We start from the raw sequence: 21344 nt of genomic DNA, 5'->3' as shown, positions 1-21344 counted from the left end.
GGTAGAGCTGCTCATGCCTTCACGTGCGTGGATTTAATGATTTCAATCGGGAATTATATGCAAAGACTAGAAAATTGCTGTTCTAACGTTCGCCGAGGTTCTACCGAAATTAATAAAAGGCTTATGATGACATAATTGTTGTTAATTGAGTAGTTGCTATCCTCGGGGAATCGGGGTGAACTTCTGGGGGAGCTGATTGGAGTGAGTCAATTGGGAGAATTGTTTTTTGGAGATCCACCACCGGGGGCTACTGGATAATCATTGTCTTGTGGATAATTGTGGAACCAATTTTGGTGATAGCTACACTGAGGAATATTCAGGGAAAACATTAAATTTAAATGTCATTAACTAATAATCATAGGCATCTAATTATGGAATCGTAAAAATTCATTAAAAATCAAGTAAATTTGACATTTGTACCGACCATTGCTTTACAGCCCCATTTCAACCTTTCACTTGCGCCGTAAATTACTGTTATCATAACAACATTCGCCCCCCCCTCCCTCCGCGATGTCAACATCACAACTTTTCATTTAATTTTTTTTCTCCCTCTGAGACCTTGAGGCCCATTCCAAGGCGAACCTTATCCGTTTCATTTTTATAGGAAGTAAAACCGAACTCGTCTGAAACTAGTCTATTAATCTACATCGTCAGTCTTCACCACCGACAATCATTCAGCAAAAATTAAAGGCCCCAAGCCCGAAGGTACTTGGCTTCTCCCCCTCCAGAAAAAAAAATCACGGACGTAAATACATTTTTCTTATCCCTCGCGGTAATTGTGCGTTACCCATCGCCTGTACGGAGGTCAAATTACTCATTAGATGTGTTATTATGAAGAAATACTTTGCCCTTATACGCGAGAGGTCCAGCGAAAGTGCAACGGTAAAACAACAGAGCCGAGATATTTATAATTTTCTTCGTTCCAACCTGCCGTGAATCTGGTGAAGAATATCACGAAAGGCCACACACAAACCCCAAGAAATTATGGTTTTTAAATCTCTCGGAGTTTCGAATTGAATTTGCAAACTGCTGATGCCGGATCAGAGGTGGAAAATCATCGTCACGGGAATTTAATCAAAAAATCTGGAATTAGTCCCTATTTTTTTTTTCGCATATGTTGCCAGATTGAAATTTAAGAGCTACCCTGATGCTAATTTGCCGCAACATATGGGCAATACAATCAGTTGTTGGTGTTTTATCAGGCCAAAGATCCTCGAGAACCTGATTGCATGAATCTGATCATTTGAACAAATTAAATGAGCAATACTGGGGGGATTCGGTGGTTTTTGATGGCACTGGCAGAATGTCCACATCGTTAGTTAATCGATTTTCTCCATCTCCGAAGGAAGAAAGTATACAAATGGTAGAAGTGAAATGGGGACCTCACAGGACGCTCCAGCCCATCCAGATCGTATTATAAAAGATTTTATTCAGCCCAGTGGATAATTTCAAGTGGCACTTGATGCAGCATCAGCCCAACTAATTGCCAATATTTGAATGGCCACCCGAGGGGGAGTGAGGCAAATCAGTGTTTCTCAAATGGTTGAACAAAATTAAATAACTGGAGATAAGCGCAAATGCTGTTGCTGCTGAATGGGAAACGAATTCCGACGATGTTTTATTCCACAAGCGAAATACTCGACGAGGAATTTCGAGAATACAAGGATATCGCTGAGGCATCCGGTGGGAGAGTCCATCTGAATTCACCATTCTCAGAGTGTTTCCACTTATAATAACATTCGAGGACACGTAAATATACTCAGAGAGGCCTAGGCTGTGCTGTAGGTCGGCAACACTTGAAAAGAGTTCCAAACATTTTGAACGTCTGTTATTTAGGGGTTGTTGTGTCATATTTTTTTAGGGGTTTATGGGAAAATATCCGAGGAATTTTGAGTGCTGCGTTCGAGAATTATCCGGGGAAATTGACTGATGGTGATTAATCGGGTCTAACGATTTTGGTAAAAATTATTTGAAATTAAATAACTATTCGATCGAAGGGATTACAGGTGGTCGTTCATCGTTCCCTTTCCATTGCCAAGTTGATAATAAAATCTGAATCTTTATCGATCTACATTTCCGTTAAATACTGCAAATGAAGATGTAAATTAAGAAGGAGCAAGTTACTAATTAACGCTCCGGGTACGCGAATCGCGAAATTTACGATATCATTTTTTAGGGTAAAACAAAAAGAGTCTCGGTTTCAATTTTGTTGATGTCAGATGTAAAAAATGAATGCAAATAAATGCGGGATTCACTGACAATTTAATATTTTGGTGCATGTGTGGAACAAAAGTCCCCGTTTAATTCCGAATTCGCTGGTGCCACTTTCGGAACCCGCTGCTTACATCATTCCTCCGGTCCTCCCACTCCACCAGGAGGTACCACACATCGGATGAGCTGTGATCCAAGGTTTATACCCCTAAGCAGCCATTAATATTCAGCTTCCAGATTTTTATGGTCACTGCAACGTGGCGCCTTGGATTTAATGAAAAACTTTTTCTCTCTCTTATGTTTTGGGGCGTATTTTCGAGTCTTAAAGTGTCTTGGCGCCGTGATATTCACAGGATGCAGACAAAGGAGAGGGGGACAGGGACAGACGGGCCAGAGGAATAATTTTTCGAAGGAAGTGACCGGTCCAATGCATTTTAGGATACTAAAACGTTTTTTTTTTCCCCCGAATGGACTGCGTCACGTTCGACTGTTTTTTATCTCAGGAGGACGTGAGGTAAGACGATGATGGAGTCTGCATGGGTGCACTTCTGGTTTGAAAGGAAGCAGGTATTCGGGTCAGGGGGAACCGGAAGGAAATTGCATGAATCGGTACTGAATTCTTCAAGGTTGCGTCACAAAGCCGAGCGTCACAAAGCGGATCTTCGTGGAATAACCTCTGGAGGGGGTGGACGAATAAGGGTTCGGGCACGTGCACCCGGAGACGTTGTCTCCGAAACTTCGGGACTGAGTATTGGTGAGGAGATGATGCAGGAAAAATTATTTTCACCTCCTGTTGTCCGTTGAGACGGTACATCCCCTGCAGGAGTTCCAGGGAGGCCCGGGCGAGAGGGTGGGGCTGGCAACCGTAGCAAAAGGGAATGAACTACTGTGGCCGATTCTTCGAGGGAGGTGGAAAGACGGGGAACTTGGTCTAACACAGCCATCCGTGAACATGCTCATAATCCTCGGTAATTGCTTAATTTATGTTTTGTCCCGGTGGACTCCTCCAGGGTCTCCAGACCTCTTGCTTATTAAAATCTCGAAATCGTCCGAGTGTTCTTTATGCACTCAGGCCAAATGAGAAAATAGCCCCGCCCTGCTGTCACTATAATTTCCATGTTTGTGGGGGAAGACGTAAAAACGTCTTCGTAATTTCACGTCCTTACGGGACGAGCCTCCTCGGCAAACATAATAACTTTTTTCTGACAAGATTTTATCAATCGAGATTTCCATCGAAGTGACTCGAAAACTTTCAACAAGTTGTCGAGATATGACGGCTGACGACCGACCAACATTTTAAATAAATAAAGCATTTATTCAACAAATCAAACCGACGGTGGAAGCAGCCCAACGTCACCTGTTCGGCGGCTCTATTTATTTTCAAAACTAGGCCGCAAGGATCTGCCCCAGTAATCCCAAAATACAGTGAGAAACGTAACAAGGATAAATATTTACTCGAGTAAGCAGCCGACAATGGCCCGAGTATGGCCTCATGAATGAATCGTCGAAAAACTATTTTTGAGATTGAGATCTCAGGTTTTTTCGCCGGCTGTTGAACTTGAAGCGCTCAACCTCGAGGCTGTTGGGCGAAAGGGTAGTTTACGATGGTTTCGAGGAATATCACCGGAGAATAAACGACCGGGTTTCACCTAATACCTAGTGGATTAGGGTTAAAGGCTTTACACTGCTGCCCTATTCATTCGGATTACAATAAAGTGCGCCCTGACAATTGAAGCGTCTTAGGCGGATCTTCGCGCCTCCCTCCAGCGGATCCCGTCGAAAAAATCATATTATCGTTCATCTTCACTTAAACCCAACTAATTAGACAGGGAGGAATAGTCCAGGTAATTTTATGTACCCCCGAGTAAACGAAAACCATTTTTTTTAGTAATTTAACGCTTTCTTTACTCAACGGAAAACTTTATTTGCTCAAAAAACTTTCCCACGCGATTTCAATGGGCCTGACACGCGACGCTAAACGTTTGAAACTCATTAGATCTAGCGAAAAGGACTAGACGCTAAGTTCGCCGAAACGTAGAGCACTCGATGGTGAAGATGTTCGCACGTGTTTCCGTCTATCGCTGTCTTTATTGTTTGACGATGGCACGCAACCGAATGCACCGCCCCGGGCCATGTTACCCATTGCGATAACACACATGTGTGGAGTTTCTCGGGGAATACAATCCCTATGGTAACGTCAGACCCACAGCCTCCCTCCCTCCGGGGATTAGTGCATGCACGAGTGTATGGGTGGGCGAGAGTTTTGAAATAATACCCCTGAAATGCCTAACAAAACACTTGGAGATCCATCACGAGAGGTTTGCAACGATTTTACCCCGGGAAAATATATAAATATTTTTTGCCAAAAGAAATAAACACGCCTCCATGGAGAAAATTATTTGCTCAGCTTTAACAACTGCTTGTTGAAACAATGAATTGCCATCCAATTATTGAATTTCAACTACTCGCTTGTGAAATAATAACTGGTAAGCGATCGAGGGGAATTTCGGTTGCGAAATTTATCGGAATTTTTCAACCTCCAAAATTTCCCAAAAATCCTCCGACTCATCTCGCGACAGTCTCCAGGAAGAAAGGATTTAGATATTTCACCGTGGACAGGTGTTTCTAAATATAATCTCAATATTCCCCTGGCCTGATTGTACCTTCAGGATGATAACCGTCCAAATCGGCGTTACGAACTTCTTAATTGCAATTCGAGAGTGAATCCTTCGTGGCGACTACTGTTTGACGCTCTGGGGCATATGAGGCACGAAAGTTGAATCCAATAAATTGAGCCCTACCCCCTTGTACAATGTCTGAATCTTAATACCGTAGCTGAATCAATTTTAACGTGGGTGGTTGGGATTATTTGATTGTGAATATGTGTGGAGAGTTTGTAATTAAATTGTTACTTGAGGGGCTGCAGTGAGGAAAACTGGATGCATCGACATGGGCGGCTTGGTGGACACCCACGCTGGATGTTCATGGATTTTATGATGAGGGTATTAACATATGGCTGTTCACATTGTGCACAATATTCAGAAAATTTTCTGCAACTAAATACCCGCAAAATACTCCAGAAATTTCAAACGAAATTATTAATCCGGCTGAAGTAAACCGGTCCTTTGTGTGGAGTCTCGCGGAGTGACTCAAAATATTTTCGTCTAATTAGCCCTCCAGCCCCTGTCATTTCATTGAGAGAGGACAAATAATTGGGAATAATGAGCGATGGTAGTCCCAACCTGGCGACACTGAACCCCAAGTGGATGCGACGGGCGTAGAGAAGCCCTCGACAAATTGAAGGGTCTCTGGTCTTCCCTTGGGGTCTTTGACGAGCATTTGGAATAGCGCGTAACGAAACGGAGGGAGAGGCCAGGGGGATACACCGACGAAAGCACGTGGATAGCAAAGGGTAATGAACACTCCAAGATTCTCACAAAAAGGATCAACAAGAAAGGACAACATTTGAAAATAAAGAAGGAGGAGCCGGAGGAATCCGTGTCGCTCCAGCGCGACCACCGTGCCAACTTAATTAAAGGAATCAGTTCTGTCAATTAGTAGATCCAGATTCATTTCCTGTACGATGTAGACGGCCATGTTTGCTTACGGTATCGCCAGTGGTTTTTATCTCCATCGTTTCAACTATGGAGTCTAACCTAATCATTGGCTTCGATATTGTGACATCTAGATTATTTATGGGGATTTTTTTTGTGAAGTCAGGGGCGAAGGCATTTGCTCGGGGCGGAATGCCCGGTGAACCCTGAATAACCGGTGATATTAATGAATGAGCAAAGTAATTAAGCCAAGGGACAGTATCTCCTCAGGACAACAGCCGATACCAAATGTAATTTTATTCAGCCCTGACCAGGGACATCAAGTCTGATTATTTATCACTGCAGTGGAGTAATCTCCAATCACATTGGAGTTATGATACATGTTCATACGTCTGGGGGAGAAAGGAATTATCAGATTAACCGCTGCAACCGGGTATTTTCGGGTTGAAAATATCGCGTTTCTGGGCCGGTAAAATTGATTGCTGAGTTTAAAAGGGGAATCACGAAATTTTCAATTATCTGGATGATAGGAAATTTGGTCTCTCTCGTCTAGACCAAATACCTCCGTCTGAATTCAACTCTGAAATGTTTAATCATGCAGACATTTTTTTTGCTATTTGACATTAAACTCAGACGGCTTTCAAAGACCCAGTTTTTTCAGTGTTTCCACTGGCAACAGTTATTCTTGTTTGCAAATGCCGTGCGGCTCGATCCTTCAAGAATGTATCAGCGATTATGCACGCTCCAATGCTCGCTAAATCTCGCGAAAGTTATCTGAGAAATTTGACACAGGTCGGATACCGTGAAGACGACATGAAAGAAAAACCGACGGTTATTACGAGGTTTATAACACCACCGGTTTCCTACTTCGTGCCAGATGGTACAATAAAATTGAAATTGTATTGTGCTCTTGGGTTAAAAGCCGGTAGTAAAGGTTGATAATAAAAGCTGTGAGTATTGGGATGAAGATGAAACGATGTTTGGAGCTGAAAACGAAACGGTCTTCATTAAAATTTTAAAACATTTTAAGACATGACTCGTGTGATTCACAACAATTGCCGCTGATTGGACGGTAGTACAGCCCATTGTCCACCACTTCCAATCAGAATGAGAAAGAGGGAAAATCGAATGATCCCAGTGCTTCCACTGAAAAGTATTTTTTTCTATGACAATGACAATTACCATTCCCCATAATGAAATGCAATTAGATGCAGTGCACTTTCCATTCGTCTCTCGCCGAGTGCTGCCGGCTAAAAAAAAAAAGTCGAGCACATTTTCATCCACATTTACCAACCCCAAACAGCCTTGAAATTGCCCACAATTTTTTCTCCCCCAAATGGAGCCGCTCTCTGGATGCAGCGCACACTCTCGCGCGTCATCACGTTCTTCAGAGTAAGGAGACACGCTTCTGCGGGCCATCAAAACCCCTTTTATGACTCCCTTGTCTCTCCCTCCCCCCGACCCCGCCCCCACTGGTCCATCACTCCGAGGGATCGAATTTTTGTTGGGTCCTGCCGAAATATTTCCCCCTCCTGCCAAAGCACCCGAAGGACGTTCTGAATTCCAACTCAGTTCTTTGTATTAAAATACCAAGATGAGACAAAACCACTGAAACGTGTCGATAGGCGCCGATCATCGGTCCCTCCTTTGTCGGAAATCGATTCCCATCGTTATATCCACAACACGATGCCAATCGATCGAATTTCAAAAAGCAACTGGAACTCCCTCCGGTTCCCCAGAAAAGTGTACCTTTCATTAAAATTATTCCCTCATCGCAATGGCAGAAGAAGGAAGATACTACACTCATGGTAGGCATGTAACACTGATGCCTTTAAAACCCACTCGTTTCGATCGTATAATTTCATCGTTAACCGAAGGAACGACCGGTTGTATTTCCTCCTGAGCAAGGATACCTGGAGGTGCCGATCTTACTCCAACTGAAAATTGAAGATTGTTGTCTAACGTGCAAGTGCGTGTTGTGAATTTGCCGTATCCTCATTTTCCGTAAAATTTCAATGGGAGAGAGTTGCAAAAAAAAGTACGTCACGTGATATAATACCGCAATGGATGTGCGCTAATGGCAAACGATTTATACTTAATTTCTTTCATTAGTTTCATTGGCGATGGAGAGGAGGAATCGATGATCATCGCTGTTGGTTCATGTCGTATCGTTAATCCCACCATCGGCATCTCATTACTCCACCGATCGATTGACATAAATATTATTGTCAACGTGAAGACCGGAATACATTTACGAAGAGGTGAAGAACAGAGGATAAAGGAACAAGATATTTTGGAATGTCTTCTATTGTAGAACATTTCAGCGGGGCCTCTCGATATCGCAATTTCTTAGGAGCCAAATGCCTTTCTGCCTCTTTCGTCGCATTTTTTCCCGCCATTGTCCAGCCAAGTCGAGCGCAAACTGCCTCAGACTATTGTACCCCAGTATGGGCACGAAGATGCCTCATTCCTCTACCCTCTTCCTCCACCTCCTTCACCTTTCTCTCTAAGAAGTTGTGCGCGAACCAGTGTGAATTTTTCCAAAAGGATTGCACGTTCCGATTGTCGAATCCACGGCATCCTCGAAATCCCACCAGTGGGCAAAGGTGCATTTAGGCGATGCCGGCAAAGGAATTAAGCACCCGTAAAATGGTGCAAGAAGCAATAAATGCCTTTTCGCCAGGTGCCCCTGTCTTCCCCTCGCCACCTCGTCTGCTTCCTGAAGCGGGAGATCTGCTTTTTCTCGCGCCTGTATTCACCCCACGAGATTCTTCAGCATGACTGGGATTTCAAGACGGCATTTGTTGGAATTATCCTCCAGCCATACGCAAATGTTCACGAAGGATTATTCAGGATTAAAGAGACGAGTTTGTAATGATTATCAGGACGGTACTGGTGAAGTAGATAAATTAGGAGCCGTGGATTATTGCAGTTTCATAGGATTTTGCTAATGCCAAGGACTAGCGGATTGATAGATGTTCCTTAGACAGCGGTCAAAATCTATGAGTCTCCTCCTTGGATTTCCGCAAAGGATAATTGATTCCTCAGAAGATCATACAATAAGTTTCCCCGGAAGTCCAGCTGCACCTGTTCATGACCCACGAATGGTGGACGAAATATTTGGCATGTGCCCGGGTGTCCTAACACGTCCCTGAAGATGACTGACCAGTCCAAGGTGAATTAGCAGAGCGGATGCGGAAAAAAAGCCAAGTCTTCTTGACAAATTGGTCGCCCCAAAAAATTCGAGACACTCGCGATTAATTCACCGGTTGGCCCACTGAAATTAGCATTCGATCATCAAAATTTAGCCTGCAGGTAAATCCCAAGACCTTTCGGAAATTTCTTGTCCCTAAGTCGAGGTGCACGCAATAGGACCCCTAGCTGACGAATGGTACCGCTCCCCAGGCCTGGGGGCTAGATACTCAGGACATGGCATTAGGAGGAATTATCCGAGCGTGGAGGCCTCTTGATTATACCTCTCTCCATAGAGTTCAGAATCGGAGCACAAGGTGCACCTGTATTTGTTGGTTATATTTTTACCCTTTGATTTTCCCTCCCCCTGGTTCTGTAACGAGTCGAGTCATTGATCGACTATGAGAATTTCGGAGGGCCGAGAGGGTCAGCGAACAGCTTCCAAATTGCATTAGTCGAGGGGGGTCCAGCGATAGAGACGGAGAAACCCGATGGTCGGTCTAATTAATTGTCCAGAAACCACAGAGGGATGCGAGGATCTACCCCAGAGATGCTTTTCGTTTGATCTTGTGATGAGTCAGACAAGTTCACCCAACTTCCTTTTGCTCCTCATGTCGTTACCTCAGGTCACCATACCATACCATACCATACCATACCATACCATATTGTCCCTCGGAGCTTTCCAATAATCTTCGTGATTGAAATCGATTCCAATCCATTCGGCGATTTTTCAGACATCTGCCGATGGAAACCTCGGCCCTTGTCGATCTGGCAATTCCTCACGACATTTCGAATTCCAACGGAACACTGGGGGCAGCTGAGCACGTTGACTTAAAGACCCCCGGTTCTGTGTGCGTGATGGTATGGCTCAATGGGAGACGTTTACGGACAAACGTCTGGTATCTACCAATGGCGGAAGTCTTCCTCGAATGCGAAACGAAAATGGTTCAACTTCTTTGTGACATTTGATCATTTAACTCAGCCCCCGAGCAAAACCCATCAGCAGCCATCAGATCGCTTGATTCTTTTTACGAAACATGACTTTCACATTAATTTTGACGATGGCCTCCTGACAATTTCGGTCGATTTATTAATGTCCTTTTGGCATCATTCCGAGGACCAAGAGTCACGTGTATTGTCACAGATACAATTTTTTTTTTAGAACACAACGCATGATTCATGACAATGGTGAAGCACTACAGGACCACCCAGATGAATGCTCTGGTATAACCGAAGGTCGAAGACTTGGCAGATCGATACGGTGGGCCTCGCCCACGCTTCTCTCGCTTTGTTTTTTCCCTCTCTCTCGTTCTCCTCTGGGTTTATGCTACGCGATGATGGTAACCAAAGTGGCTAGCCCTTAGGTGTCCCATGGTACAGGGTACCCTGGTATCAGTTGTGGCCCACCTGGGTGCAATCACACCAGATATCAGGGATAACGACCAACGGCAACGCCGAATTAGAGAAGCCCAAGGGCTTTAATTGAACCTCTGAATAATGATGACCGATTTCACGATATGAACGGGGTCCAGTGTCACTGGTTGTGTATTCAAGTTGAGCTGGGGTGGCCCTCGGTACCTCCCATCGGGTCCTTCTGGCCTGTCGAAAAGGCCAAAAAGATTAATGAGCGTAGGACCACACGACCTTTCAACGAGTAACTGGAACTCGTTTAGCCAACGAATGGTTTAATATTAAATTCTCGCGAAATGATGACCATCAACCCCTCTTGGAATCACCATTCAGTGAGCGGATGAATAAATTTTCGGTTCGGTGATAAGTAATCAATGGTTTTCCCCCATTTTTTTATGACGTTGTTTCATCCAAATGAAATGGCCAGTCAGCCAATGGTTAATTTTTGCCAGCGTGAGAACGCCCACCGTGTTCGTGATAGGATCCATGATGCTCATGACCGGCGATCGGTAGAACACACCAGAGGCAACTTATGGCGATCAAATAGTGATATCGGCTGGAGACGAATGGGGAAGAGGTACGAGGAACGCCTGCTGGTGTAATTAACGAAAGGATATGTGCGAAAGAACCATGATTGTCTTCATGGTGGCAGCTCAGCGTGAACCTCCCAGCGCGCTGATCTCCAGTCATTGCCTCACGGTGTCGATCGCAAATTGGGTATTTTGCAATGGAGATCGGTTTCAGGAGATGTGCAAATGAGAATTCCAGTGAATAAAAAATTCCCCTCGAAATTCGAGAGCAAAAAATCCATTTTTTGATCAGTTGTCTCTCCTGATCATTTGTGCTGTTCTTTGTGAGGCTCATGTTGCCCTGCGAAGCGGCGATTTTATGCCGATATCCTCATGATCGGCGGATCGATTCAAATGGCCCAACATCAACCATTTGGTTATGACTTCAACGATAGATACCATCCTCGTAGATCAGCCAGACAGGATGGTGGAAACGATCGTGCGATGCCAGAGTGAGCGCGTGCCATGCATTAAATCACTTATGCCCTGTTGTACAGAGATCCGGTTTTTGATATCTAGATCGTGCAGTCTCCGGGGAGATCGGTGAATTCACTCCGCCGTCAGTGATCCTGATAAAACTATACCCCCCTCCCCCCATTTTTACGGATTTCCAGGAAGCCACAATGAGCGAGTTAAGCTACAAGTCATGAGAAATGTCCATTGATCATGAGCTCCCGACGTCTTCGGGTTAAAATCGATTCATAATCAATAAGTTCTGTGGAAACAGCTGGTACGTGCGCTCAATGTAACTCTCACATCGTCTGCAAACGAGGATCATTAGTACCCGTGTAACCACGGGCGAACCGCTGATGTCTCTAATTACGAGGGTATGACAGTTATAAGAGCAATTATCCGCACTCGAGTCATATGCGATGAGTATGCGGGGATTAACATGACTGCAATCGTCATTTGCCATTCTGGTACATCACCCGAAGTTTCTCACAAAATTCTCCGACTTTTCCCTGCGCTGGCAATTTATCACGTTTCGCGATGATTTTTATTCGACTTTTCTATCTGTGCGCGTGATTCATTGCTCAATAATTTTTTTTACAATATCGGGAAAGAATCGACGGTGCGTCAAATCCCGGCATTTTATTATCTCCAACCCTGCACTCTCCCTCATTAATATATTAAAACCACAATAAATCCTCCAACTCTCGCTATCAGTATCGCCCACACGCGCATTTCTAACCTATGAGAGCCTTTAAACTCTCCCTCCCGCGCATGATACACGAATGGGTCAGTTGTTTTTGCCGCACCTACAACGCAACATTTAATGCTAATCAATATATCAACATGCTGGGTTCATTTCTAATTAACAGATAAGCATCGGACCACTAGCGACGTGGGTGAGAAGAGAATCGATTTGTGTGTCTGGAGCCAGTCTCACACCAACCGATCTCGATCATTTGCAATTTAACTGGAATTATTCGTCATATCGAACTGTACACGATCACGCATTTCCTGTCTTCGCAATATATCAACGAGTTTGTACACCACATGCAAGAGCGGATAAATGAATGGCGGATATTGTCGAGGGGAAATTTTGGGAAAATTCCTTCGCCAAATTAGTCATTCTCCAGGTGCTCGGCCACTTTTATTGAGGTATTTTCACCGTGTGAGGTTTTTCGCTGTTTCATAAATATCCAGCTGCGATTTAAAGTGTGAATGTAATCGCAAAAATTACGGTAACACAAAATTCAAGACACTCGATACTGAATTATCGCGCATAATATATTATTGTCCGGTGGAAAATAGTACCCGAGATGGGACAAGGTGGAGCAAGTATTCATCCGATTTATCGATTCACATACAAGTAGTACATATTCCAAGCAATACTGGCTCATTTCGATCGCTTCCAATTCCAGTTATAATTCATACCGATTCCCGTGGTGTAACGCACGTCCCGCTGTGTCGTTAATTGGAAAATTAATCCTCGCAGCAAACACGAGAGTCTCTAGCTGTGGTGTTGCCAGTTCCCTCCGTGTCCAAAAAAAAAAATGATATCAAAATGTGCAAAACAGGAGAAACGGTGAGCGTCAAATAATTTTCGAGGAAATTAAGTTGTCAGGAATTATGACACGTTCAGTTGTTAATCCTTTTTTTTTATTCTTTGGTACTTTCACGTCTTACCTGTTCTGCGGCTGCTGCAGCTTGTCATCATCTTGTTGATGATCAATTTCAGGTTGTTGAGGCGGTGGGGTGGGCTGGAAAAAGGACGAATAAAAATGAGTGATAACATATATTATGAAAAGGAGCAAAGTATCCTTCATGTGCTCAAGTGAATTTCATGATTCAACTGTCAGAAAACATTCTCGGGGAACGATTTATCATCGCTGGGCGTCATCAATCTCGAGTATAAATTTTAATCGATCTCTCTATTCGGCTCCGGCTATCGCAAGCTCAACTTCAGGTTGACGAAGGGGTTTGGTTTCTCCGAATGGTCGAATGGGCCCTTTTATTTTGGTTAAATAAACGCCGTAAAACTGGGTAATTTAATGACCTCCTGATAATGAAATCGTGATTATGCCAAATTATTCAAAAAAATGGGCTTCGCCATTCGTGGGAAAAGCTCCGCCTGCACCTTGGGAAAGTACCACTCGCCTTCGGCTGTCAAAAATTGTCAGGCGAGCAACGCATTACCAATAAAATTAGATCACAACAAGTGGTGTAACGAGAGCCAGTCACACGGACGTGTGCGCTGTAGTGAGGCTTAACAAGAGCCCATTCGACGTTCGACCGCGATGTTTTATGCCTTATTATGAGCCAATTAAAATTCATACTATTGCAGATGGTGTTTTAGTAGTCTGTGGTCAGGCAATTCTCCGAGCGTGTCGGCTATGCCGTGAGATTTTATTAATTATCTATTAGGTTTACAGCCAGCCAGTAATGACTTTTAAAGAGATAATGGATAACATGTTGGTTGAATCGCTTTTATAAAGTGTTATGATCGTATGGAATTGAGTCGTACGATGTTATCGTCAATATTTGGTCACTTCCGTTGGAAAATTACGTGTATTTCCAGTTAATTTAATTATTTGAATTGTTGTCGTATTTTAAATTCACTTGGGACTTGGTGGGATCGTGAAATAATTCGGTAAATAGGTAATCACCTTCTGGGAATAATAATTCAGGACCATTCACAACAAGATCCTTGTTCCAATAATACCGATAAACGGTGTTAGAATATAATAATAGTTCTCAGTATGAATCCAATCAATTTCTCCCCCCAGTGACACTGGTGGCCCCGAAGGCTATCATTTATTATGCTCAGAGGTATATAAAGTGTTCACCTCCTTTGTGAACTCAGGCCTGAAGATTAATAGACGTCCTCTCAATGCGATCTTGTGTTGTATGTAAACGCGGTCGGTGGGGAATTACGAAATTTTCGATGGTGGAATTATTGTCCAATGGCAGATCGCTCTAACGGGGAATACGCAATTCACCCGGTGATGAATGATACCTTTGAGTTATAGACAACTTTATTGAGATGATATTTACGGGATTTTCTTTGTTAGATAATTACGGTGATTAATGGGACTCGCACGAGATTATGAATGTCACTGGAATCCTTGAGTACTGATTGTTGATTTATGCCATTTTTTTTTTTGCGCTGATAGCTTTTTATTTATTGGAATATTTCCTATCGGGGGTTATGACTTTTTGTCGAGGTGGGGGAAAAAAACTCGGGGACGATGTAATCATTTTTGGGGGAAACACGTCGTCGAGGGAAAGATGAGAGGTCTAGGCACGTGCCAGAGCTGCTCGCTATCCCCTGGTGAGCTAGAACCATCTATTTCGGAGTGACGAGGGAATTGTCTCTGCGTCACGATGCGGGAGACCAGCTTTGGTGATGTTGGGTCACCGCAGCGGGTGTCTTGACAAACTCAAAATTAGATATTCGAGTGGTAAATGTTTATTTGTAAAAAAAAATAATTATTTACGATGCGTTCGGCATTTTCCCTGGATTTGTCCGGTCATTGCGCAATTTTTCCTCAAAGTAGAGGAAATATTGTGATACAATTATTGAGTGATTGATGAAAATTTACTGTAATTTGGAATTATCGGAGGGTAAAAATCATTTTCTCGCACAGATGTGACGGAGAGGTCGGGAAAATTCCAAGTGTTTTTTGCAGTGCACCTCTGCATTCCATTGAATACTCGGGAATCAATCAAGTCAATGAAATTCGACCCGGACGTACCACAAAGAGGGGTCAATCCGCACAGGAAAAAACAATTGACTCGTAATGCCATGCGGATTCTCTCAAAAACCCCGGGGTTTTGTGTGCAAAAAGCCAGTGTCTCGTAATCGTTAACCCATGACTCCGGCGATGTCCATTGACAATCAAGCACGTAGCCGTGGAGTATCCAACGTGCATGATCCCCCGAGACACTCTCACATCCGGTCAACGCAAAAAACCAAAAAGACAACGTTCGGCTAAGAAATACCTGAAGTAACTGAACGAGTCCGGCAATCCGAGTATCCCGGTTTATCGATCGAACGTGCCAAGAAATCATGTCGTTCATATAAAAAAAACTGCCCACTGGTATTTGTTCCAACGGATGTCAGGATCATGGTGCAGGTGATGCAGGACCTGCTAAACGAATTAGCGAGGCTCTCCCGTGTGATCGCAAAAAAATTCCCTATTCCTAGGATGGGGTTATGATGGGCAGGTGCCAGACGAGAATATTCAAAAAAAAAAATCGGCCCAAAGGTTTACAGAACAGTCCGACTAATTCCATAGACCAGATTTTGTGACTTCTAGGGTCTCAATGCCGAATGGCAAAACACGCGATCTAGTTGCGAGGATTTCTGCAGCTGCGGCGTCTCCTTTATTCTCCGCTTTTGCAATTTTTCTTCTCGTTCGACTGCAGTCGCTTCCGAATGCAACTTCGATTGGGGGGTTCGCACTGTATTTGCCAAATTGCCGGGACGCGTTTTGCTCCATCGGAATGAGGGAATTTTCGGCCACTCGGAGCTGCGAGGATGAGGTTCTTCGGTGGGTGAACGTTCCACTGGAAGCGAGGGATATCTTACCCTCGTCACGAGGGGAAATATTCTCGATCCGGAGGTTCTACGACGCGGTATCGTATTTTTTTCCAAAAAAATCGAACCAAAATTACGGAACGCTTCGGGAAAAATTCCAAATCGACTGAATATTCAGTAGTTAATAAATATTTTCGTTCGCCGTAGCATCAAACCCATGAAAATCATTTCATAATTCCCTCTAATCCCCAGATGATAACCCTCGTCAACGTAAATCCCACCGGTGACGTCCTGTGTTTCACCACATTATCCCTAAATTCCCAAACATTCTTTCTCCACTTTTCGAGATGATATTCCCAAGACACGTGTCCCCACCCCCTGGCACTACCCGACGATCCCCGGGGATACCCCAAAGCCTTTAAAACCGAAAAGTCACAAAGTCAGAGGCCGAATGATGTCAGAATTTCCCGAGACCTCCAACCGCCCAAGACCTCCAGATCCTCCCTCCATTGGCTCCCATCCCCCGGGGGTTTTTCTCAACTCCATATGTGCACGATCTATTCTAGATTCTCATCCGCAAAATCTCCCATTCTTCACCCAGACATTGAAAAAATATATATAACTCGGTGTCACTTTCTGACCTCGCCCACGTCGCCTCCACCGTACCACCCATACATCACCTCTAGATTGATAGTTTTGATGGTAAATAAATGTAGACCGATACCAGACCCATGTACAAGATCGCAGATAAACGTGAAAATATCCGATACTTGTTTATTCCATTCAAAATTCCATCTCCCGGGTGAAATGAAAGAACAATCGTTCCTTGTAACGTCCAACATTGACTTGACATTATGGGTTACGTTCCAGGAAGCAACACGACCCGGCCATTGAGAAAACACGCACCAACTGATGTGAGTGGAGTGAAAAAAAATTTAAAAATCAACACGAGATACGAAAAATTGTGGATATAGCGCCCACCCTGCCTACGCAAATGGTGGCCTCTCGATATAAACGTATTATGAGCTTCGGGCGATATTCCATACTCCTAACCCTCAGTTTGTGAAACTCACATCTCTCCTTCTTCGTATAATACTCGCCCTCGTTCCTTCACGTTTCATTTGCACGAACGCCTCTAAGGTATGTATAGGAGATACATATTCCGATGGCTTTGCGAAAGGGAGTCAGCGTGAAGTCACGTATGGAAACGACTGGCTACGTATCAGCATTTCAAAAAAATCATGTGAGACACGCACAATATGGCCTCCGGGTGGGTGAAGAATATTTTATATGGATTTATGGGATTTTTTCTCATCGAATGCGAAGAGGGGGAGGGCACTCCATTGATTGTTACATTTTTCAACGTGTCCATGACCCTAAACTACACGTCTCACCCCCAAAAAAGCCCCTCACGACGTCTCGGAAAAATTTCCCATCAGGATACGATTATTTTCGAGTTATCCATCAGCAATTGCGATTCGAGAGTTTCATCTGCTTCGTAAAATTGAGTTATCACACTCCCAACCTTCGCGCATGCTCAAATACTCTCAAAAGAGTGGAACGCATCAACATAAATACTGTTTGACGGTCCGTATCCCTGTCCCCCCCCCCTCCTCCCTCACAGGTATCATCTTTCAAGGATCGTTTAGGTCTCCACCGGAGCACGTCGCCGGGCAAAAATACCCCAGCGATTTAATAGAATGCGATGAGTAGAAGTTTAGGCTGCAAAAAATACCCCGACATTCCTAGAGTCAAGTCCAGCGTCCTTACTCCACCTCAGTCAGTCAGTCAACGCTTAGTCAGCCCCAGGATCCGCGTATCGACAGGGGGAGGAAAAAAAAAATGATTCTCCGATGGAGGAAACCTTGACGGATACGTCAACGTGATGTGCCTTTTTTTCCTCCTCCTCCCCCCTCCCCCCCAACCACTTTTATCTTTCTCTCCTTTTGGACTCGTTTGATGCGCCTCGGATGAAAGGTAATCGCATGTCCTGGGGCGCCGAACGCGTCTGCGCACGTCTGCCACACGCGCGTGCGCCTACCATCAGTTCGTTTACCGCACGCTCCACGTTCCCCACCCGCACACGTTAAAATATTCTCCCCCTCGCACCCCCAATTCCTCCACCCCCTGAACTGTTATTATTTTCCCAAGGATTCACTCCGGCGTTCTCAATTATTGGCAATTAAATGAGACTTTTTTTTTTTTCCGGGTAAATAAGGAAAATAAAATGACTCCCATTGGGTTTATGAGTGTGTGGGGTACAGGACGGGTTATGAATCTTTCTAGGCACTGATAAATTCCTCCTCAGCGGCTGCAATGCCTCGGGGGACTCTTGTCTTTACGGTAATGTTGACTGTACCTCTCTCCAACTTGTTCGCCCCCCCCTCTGCCCCCGTATTTTTAATGTTTTCTGAAGTGGAGTTGGGGCCAACTTTACGATTCCTTCATTTTCATCAACGTTTATGGGGTACACTGGGCGCTTCTCTGTGGTCCATTTATAGGTTCATTAGACGACAATTTCCGTTATTAGTGGGGTACCGTTTGTACCGGTGGTTTATGGTTTTGCGTGGGCCTTTTTTTTACAGGCGAGGGGAATTTTAAGTTTGCGATTTATACGCGGAAAGACATTTCGGATGAAAATTAAAGCTGTAGAGGGCGAAATGTGGGACGAAATGACAATTAGCTACTTTTTTGGTGAAGTTCTGCGGGAAAAAGTAGATTTGGGAGACCAAATTTTGGAAATTTCTTTCCGGGTATCGGGAGGTTGTAATCGGGCCCGAAATTCGAGCCGGAAATTTTGAATTCTCGCGAGGTATTTAGGGATTAAAAACAATCTACTGTTAGTCCCCATAACGAGGCATTTTGATGGAGAATTCACGTCTCGGTGTGTCACTTTTACCCCTCCATTCCAGGCGAGTCGCGAATCATGGATTTATTTCACTGTATTCTATAGCACTTTGAGAAGTGATACTTCCAATGGAAAGCATAAAAAATCGCACTAAATTTGACGGTGAAGGAGGAGTCGGACAATTAAACGGTTCTTAATTTCTGGATTGGATGGGTCGGAAGGGGGAGAGGGAGGAGGAGGCTATTAATCCCAGAGATGGAATGCCAGAGTAATGTTTCGCTTTGAGCGATTAATTGTTTGACAGTTCGGTCAAATTAATTTTTATAATTGTGATGACGTGGAACCGATTGGTATTTATAATTAGAAATCCATAGCTCGGTGGAAATTTCCGAATAATTACTTCGTAAAAATCGTTATTTATCGAAAATTAAGGTGTATTCACTTGAATTTTACTCCTGCTAATTAAATGTACATTCCTTTTAATTAAATAAAATAATTAACTGAAATTCACAGTTACCAGTAATTGTGGGGAATTAAATCGTTAATTGTTAGTGATGAATATCCCTGAAATTTCCAGGGAAGTGTTACGCGATAAATTGTTGAGCAATATCCAAAGTTTTTGACCAAATTTTTTTGACAGAGTAGTTTCCAACAAATGGATGATTTTACAACTAAAAAATTGTTTCAATTGACGTGTACCAAAATTTACGGTAGACCTGTTAAACCAAAAAGATCTTGAAAGGTCGCAGAGTCGAGCCGACACGCAATTTTCATGTAATCATTGATTTACGCAGCTAATAAAGTTTTCAGGCGAAAATTAACATAACACAAGCGATACACAAGGTTCAACGTTCACCCAAATGGCCGCCAAAACACTTGCCTCATTCTCTGTAATACCCTGTATTCATTTATTTTTAACTCCTTCACTTGGTTTATAATCAAACCCATGATTTATGCCCCAACAGTCTCAACATTCCCCTCTCTTATTTTTTTCATCCGCAACAAAAATTTTTGGGCCTCATCGTGTACCACAACTTAATTACCCAAAATTATTCAAAAATATTTCACAATTTATTTCTCGCGTTTTTTTATTTTTCAGCAATTTTTGCGGATTTTATTTGCAGTTCTTTTTTCATCGGCTGTTAATGCTGCACATCTGTTGATGATCAAGCTCCGGAAAACTTCAAACACTTGAGCATGAGTGTTAATTGAATGCAATTAAAATCGAACGGCCTGGACGAACGATGCGCATGAACCGTCGGTAAAGCATTTACAGGTAAATATCGGGAATAAAAAAAATGCCGAGGTATATTCGAGGATTCAGATGAATTTATATCTCTGAGAGGGATCGCAGTGATCCTCGATTCAATTCTCTCTCATTAGTTCGCATATTGAGGTAATAACGAGGCTAAAAATTTCAAGCGGTGATGGAATTGAATTTATGCAAAACCGGTTGGAGCCTCGAATGTCAATTAATGAGATCAAATTTGTTTCTCTCCTAATTATTTATTCCGTTCCTCTAAGAATATTTTTGATTTTTTTAATGCAGATTGATGCATGTAATTGATGCACGTGTCACGTGACACAATTTTATGGAAAATAGCGGTGGAGAAAATAGAGGAATGTAGGAGTGGAATAATTATCTCTGAATAAATACCGTCGTATGAATAATTTATCAGTGACCCTCAGGCCCCTGACCCACTGCCATAATCTCAATTATTTGCCAGCGTAATTTCAATAATCTCTACGACGAGGGGATTTTCAACCAAAAATTTTGAACTGCACAGCAAAAAATGGACAAAAATGGCCAAGTCAAGACTGACGAGAATTATGATAAAAAAGCAAATAATTAATCTCTAAATAAATACCAGCATATGAATAATTTATCAGTGACCCTCAGGCCCTGACCCACTACCATCATAATCCAAATTTTTTTTCGTCACAATTTTGATAATCTCTTCGACGAGAGGATTTCGAATCCACTGGGAGGCTTCATAAATTTCAAATAATACTTTGAAAAAATGTTAAAAATAGAAATGCCATTTCTCGCGGTCCTTAACTACCTTATTATGAAGATGAAAACGTAATTATAGTCGGGTTTGCCGTTCTCCCGTATTTGTTTCTGTCCGCGCCCACGAATAATTATTCTAAATATCGAACTGATCACGCGATGTCTTAGACTGGTCTTTTAATGCAGTTTTTAGGGCTCGAGTTTTTGTTGGCATCGCTGAAATACACATTTCCCACGGATTATACAGGCGTTCCAACTCAGTGGTATATCACGGTGAATCCCATTCGCGTGTACATAAACTTTACGGGCCAATTAATTGTCGAACACCCAGGCTTAATTACCGCGGTGATTGTATTTTTCTCTTTCTTGCTTTTAATGGAGAAGAAATTGAGAGCTGAGTTAAATACTGAGTATTCGGGGAAAAATTATGGCACGAGTGGAGGCTGGTAAATGAACAGTGTCACTATCGTTGAGAGAAAATAATGACGAAATGGTGGACATAAGGAAATTAATTTTTTTCTTAACCCTGCGCAAGGACGTGAGACAGTTTGTTTTTAGTTAG

The 21344-nt window shown here is 43.3% G+C and overlaps 1 protein-coding gene across 9 annotated transcripts in view; it reads right to left on the bottom strand.

The window, feature by feature from the left end:
* LOC135169256 (uncharacterized) overlaps positions 1–21344 on the bottom strand; it is a 187305-nt gene that overhangs the window by 39049 nt on the left and 126912 nt on the right. For 4 of the 9 annotated variants that reach the window (XM_064134087.1, XM_064134082.1, XM_064134081.1 and 1 more), the window contains exons 3-4: positions 13070–13143; positions 12818–12916 (exon numbers count right to left, since the gene is read on the bottom strand). The exons of 1 other annotated variant lie outside the window; for it this stretch is intronic. In XM_064134087.1, the coding sequence (XP_063990157.1) occupies positions 12818–12916; positions 13070–13143 (173 nt within the window). Of the gene's footprint in view, positions 1–12817; positions 12917–13069; positions 13144–21344 lie in introns of those variants that run through there. 4 more of the 9 variants (XM_064134085.1, XM_064134086.1, XM_064134084.1 and 1 more) reach the window with 2 other exon arrangements.

This window comes from Diachasmimorpha longicaudata, chromosome 14, assembly GCF_034640455.1.
Source record: "Diachasmimorpha longicaudata isolate KC_UGA_2023 chromosome 14, iyDiaLong2, whole genome shotgun sequence".
NCBI classification, from domain to species: Eukaryota; Metazoa; Arthropoda; class Insecta; order Hymenoptera; family Braconidae; genus Diachasmimorpha; species Diachasmimorpha longicaudata.
The sequence above is the reverse complement of the archived record's forward strand: the minus strand, read 5'-3'. Positions and strand labels throughout refer to the sequence as shown.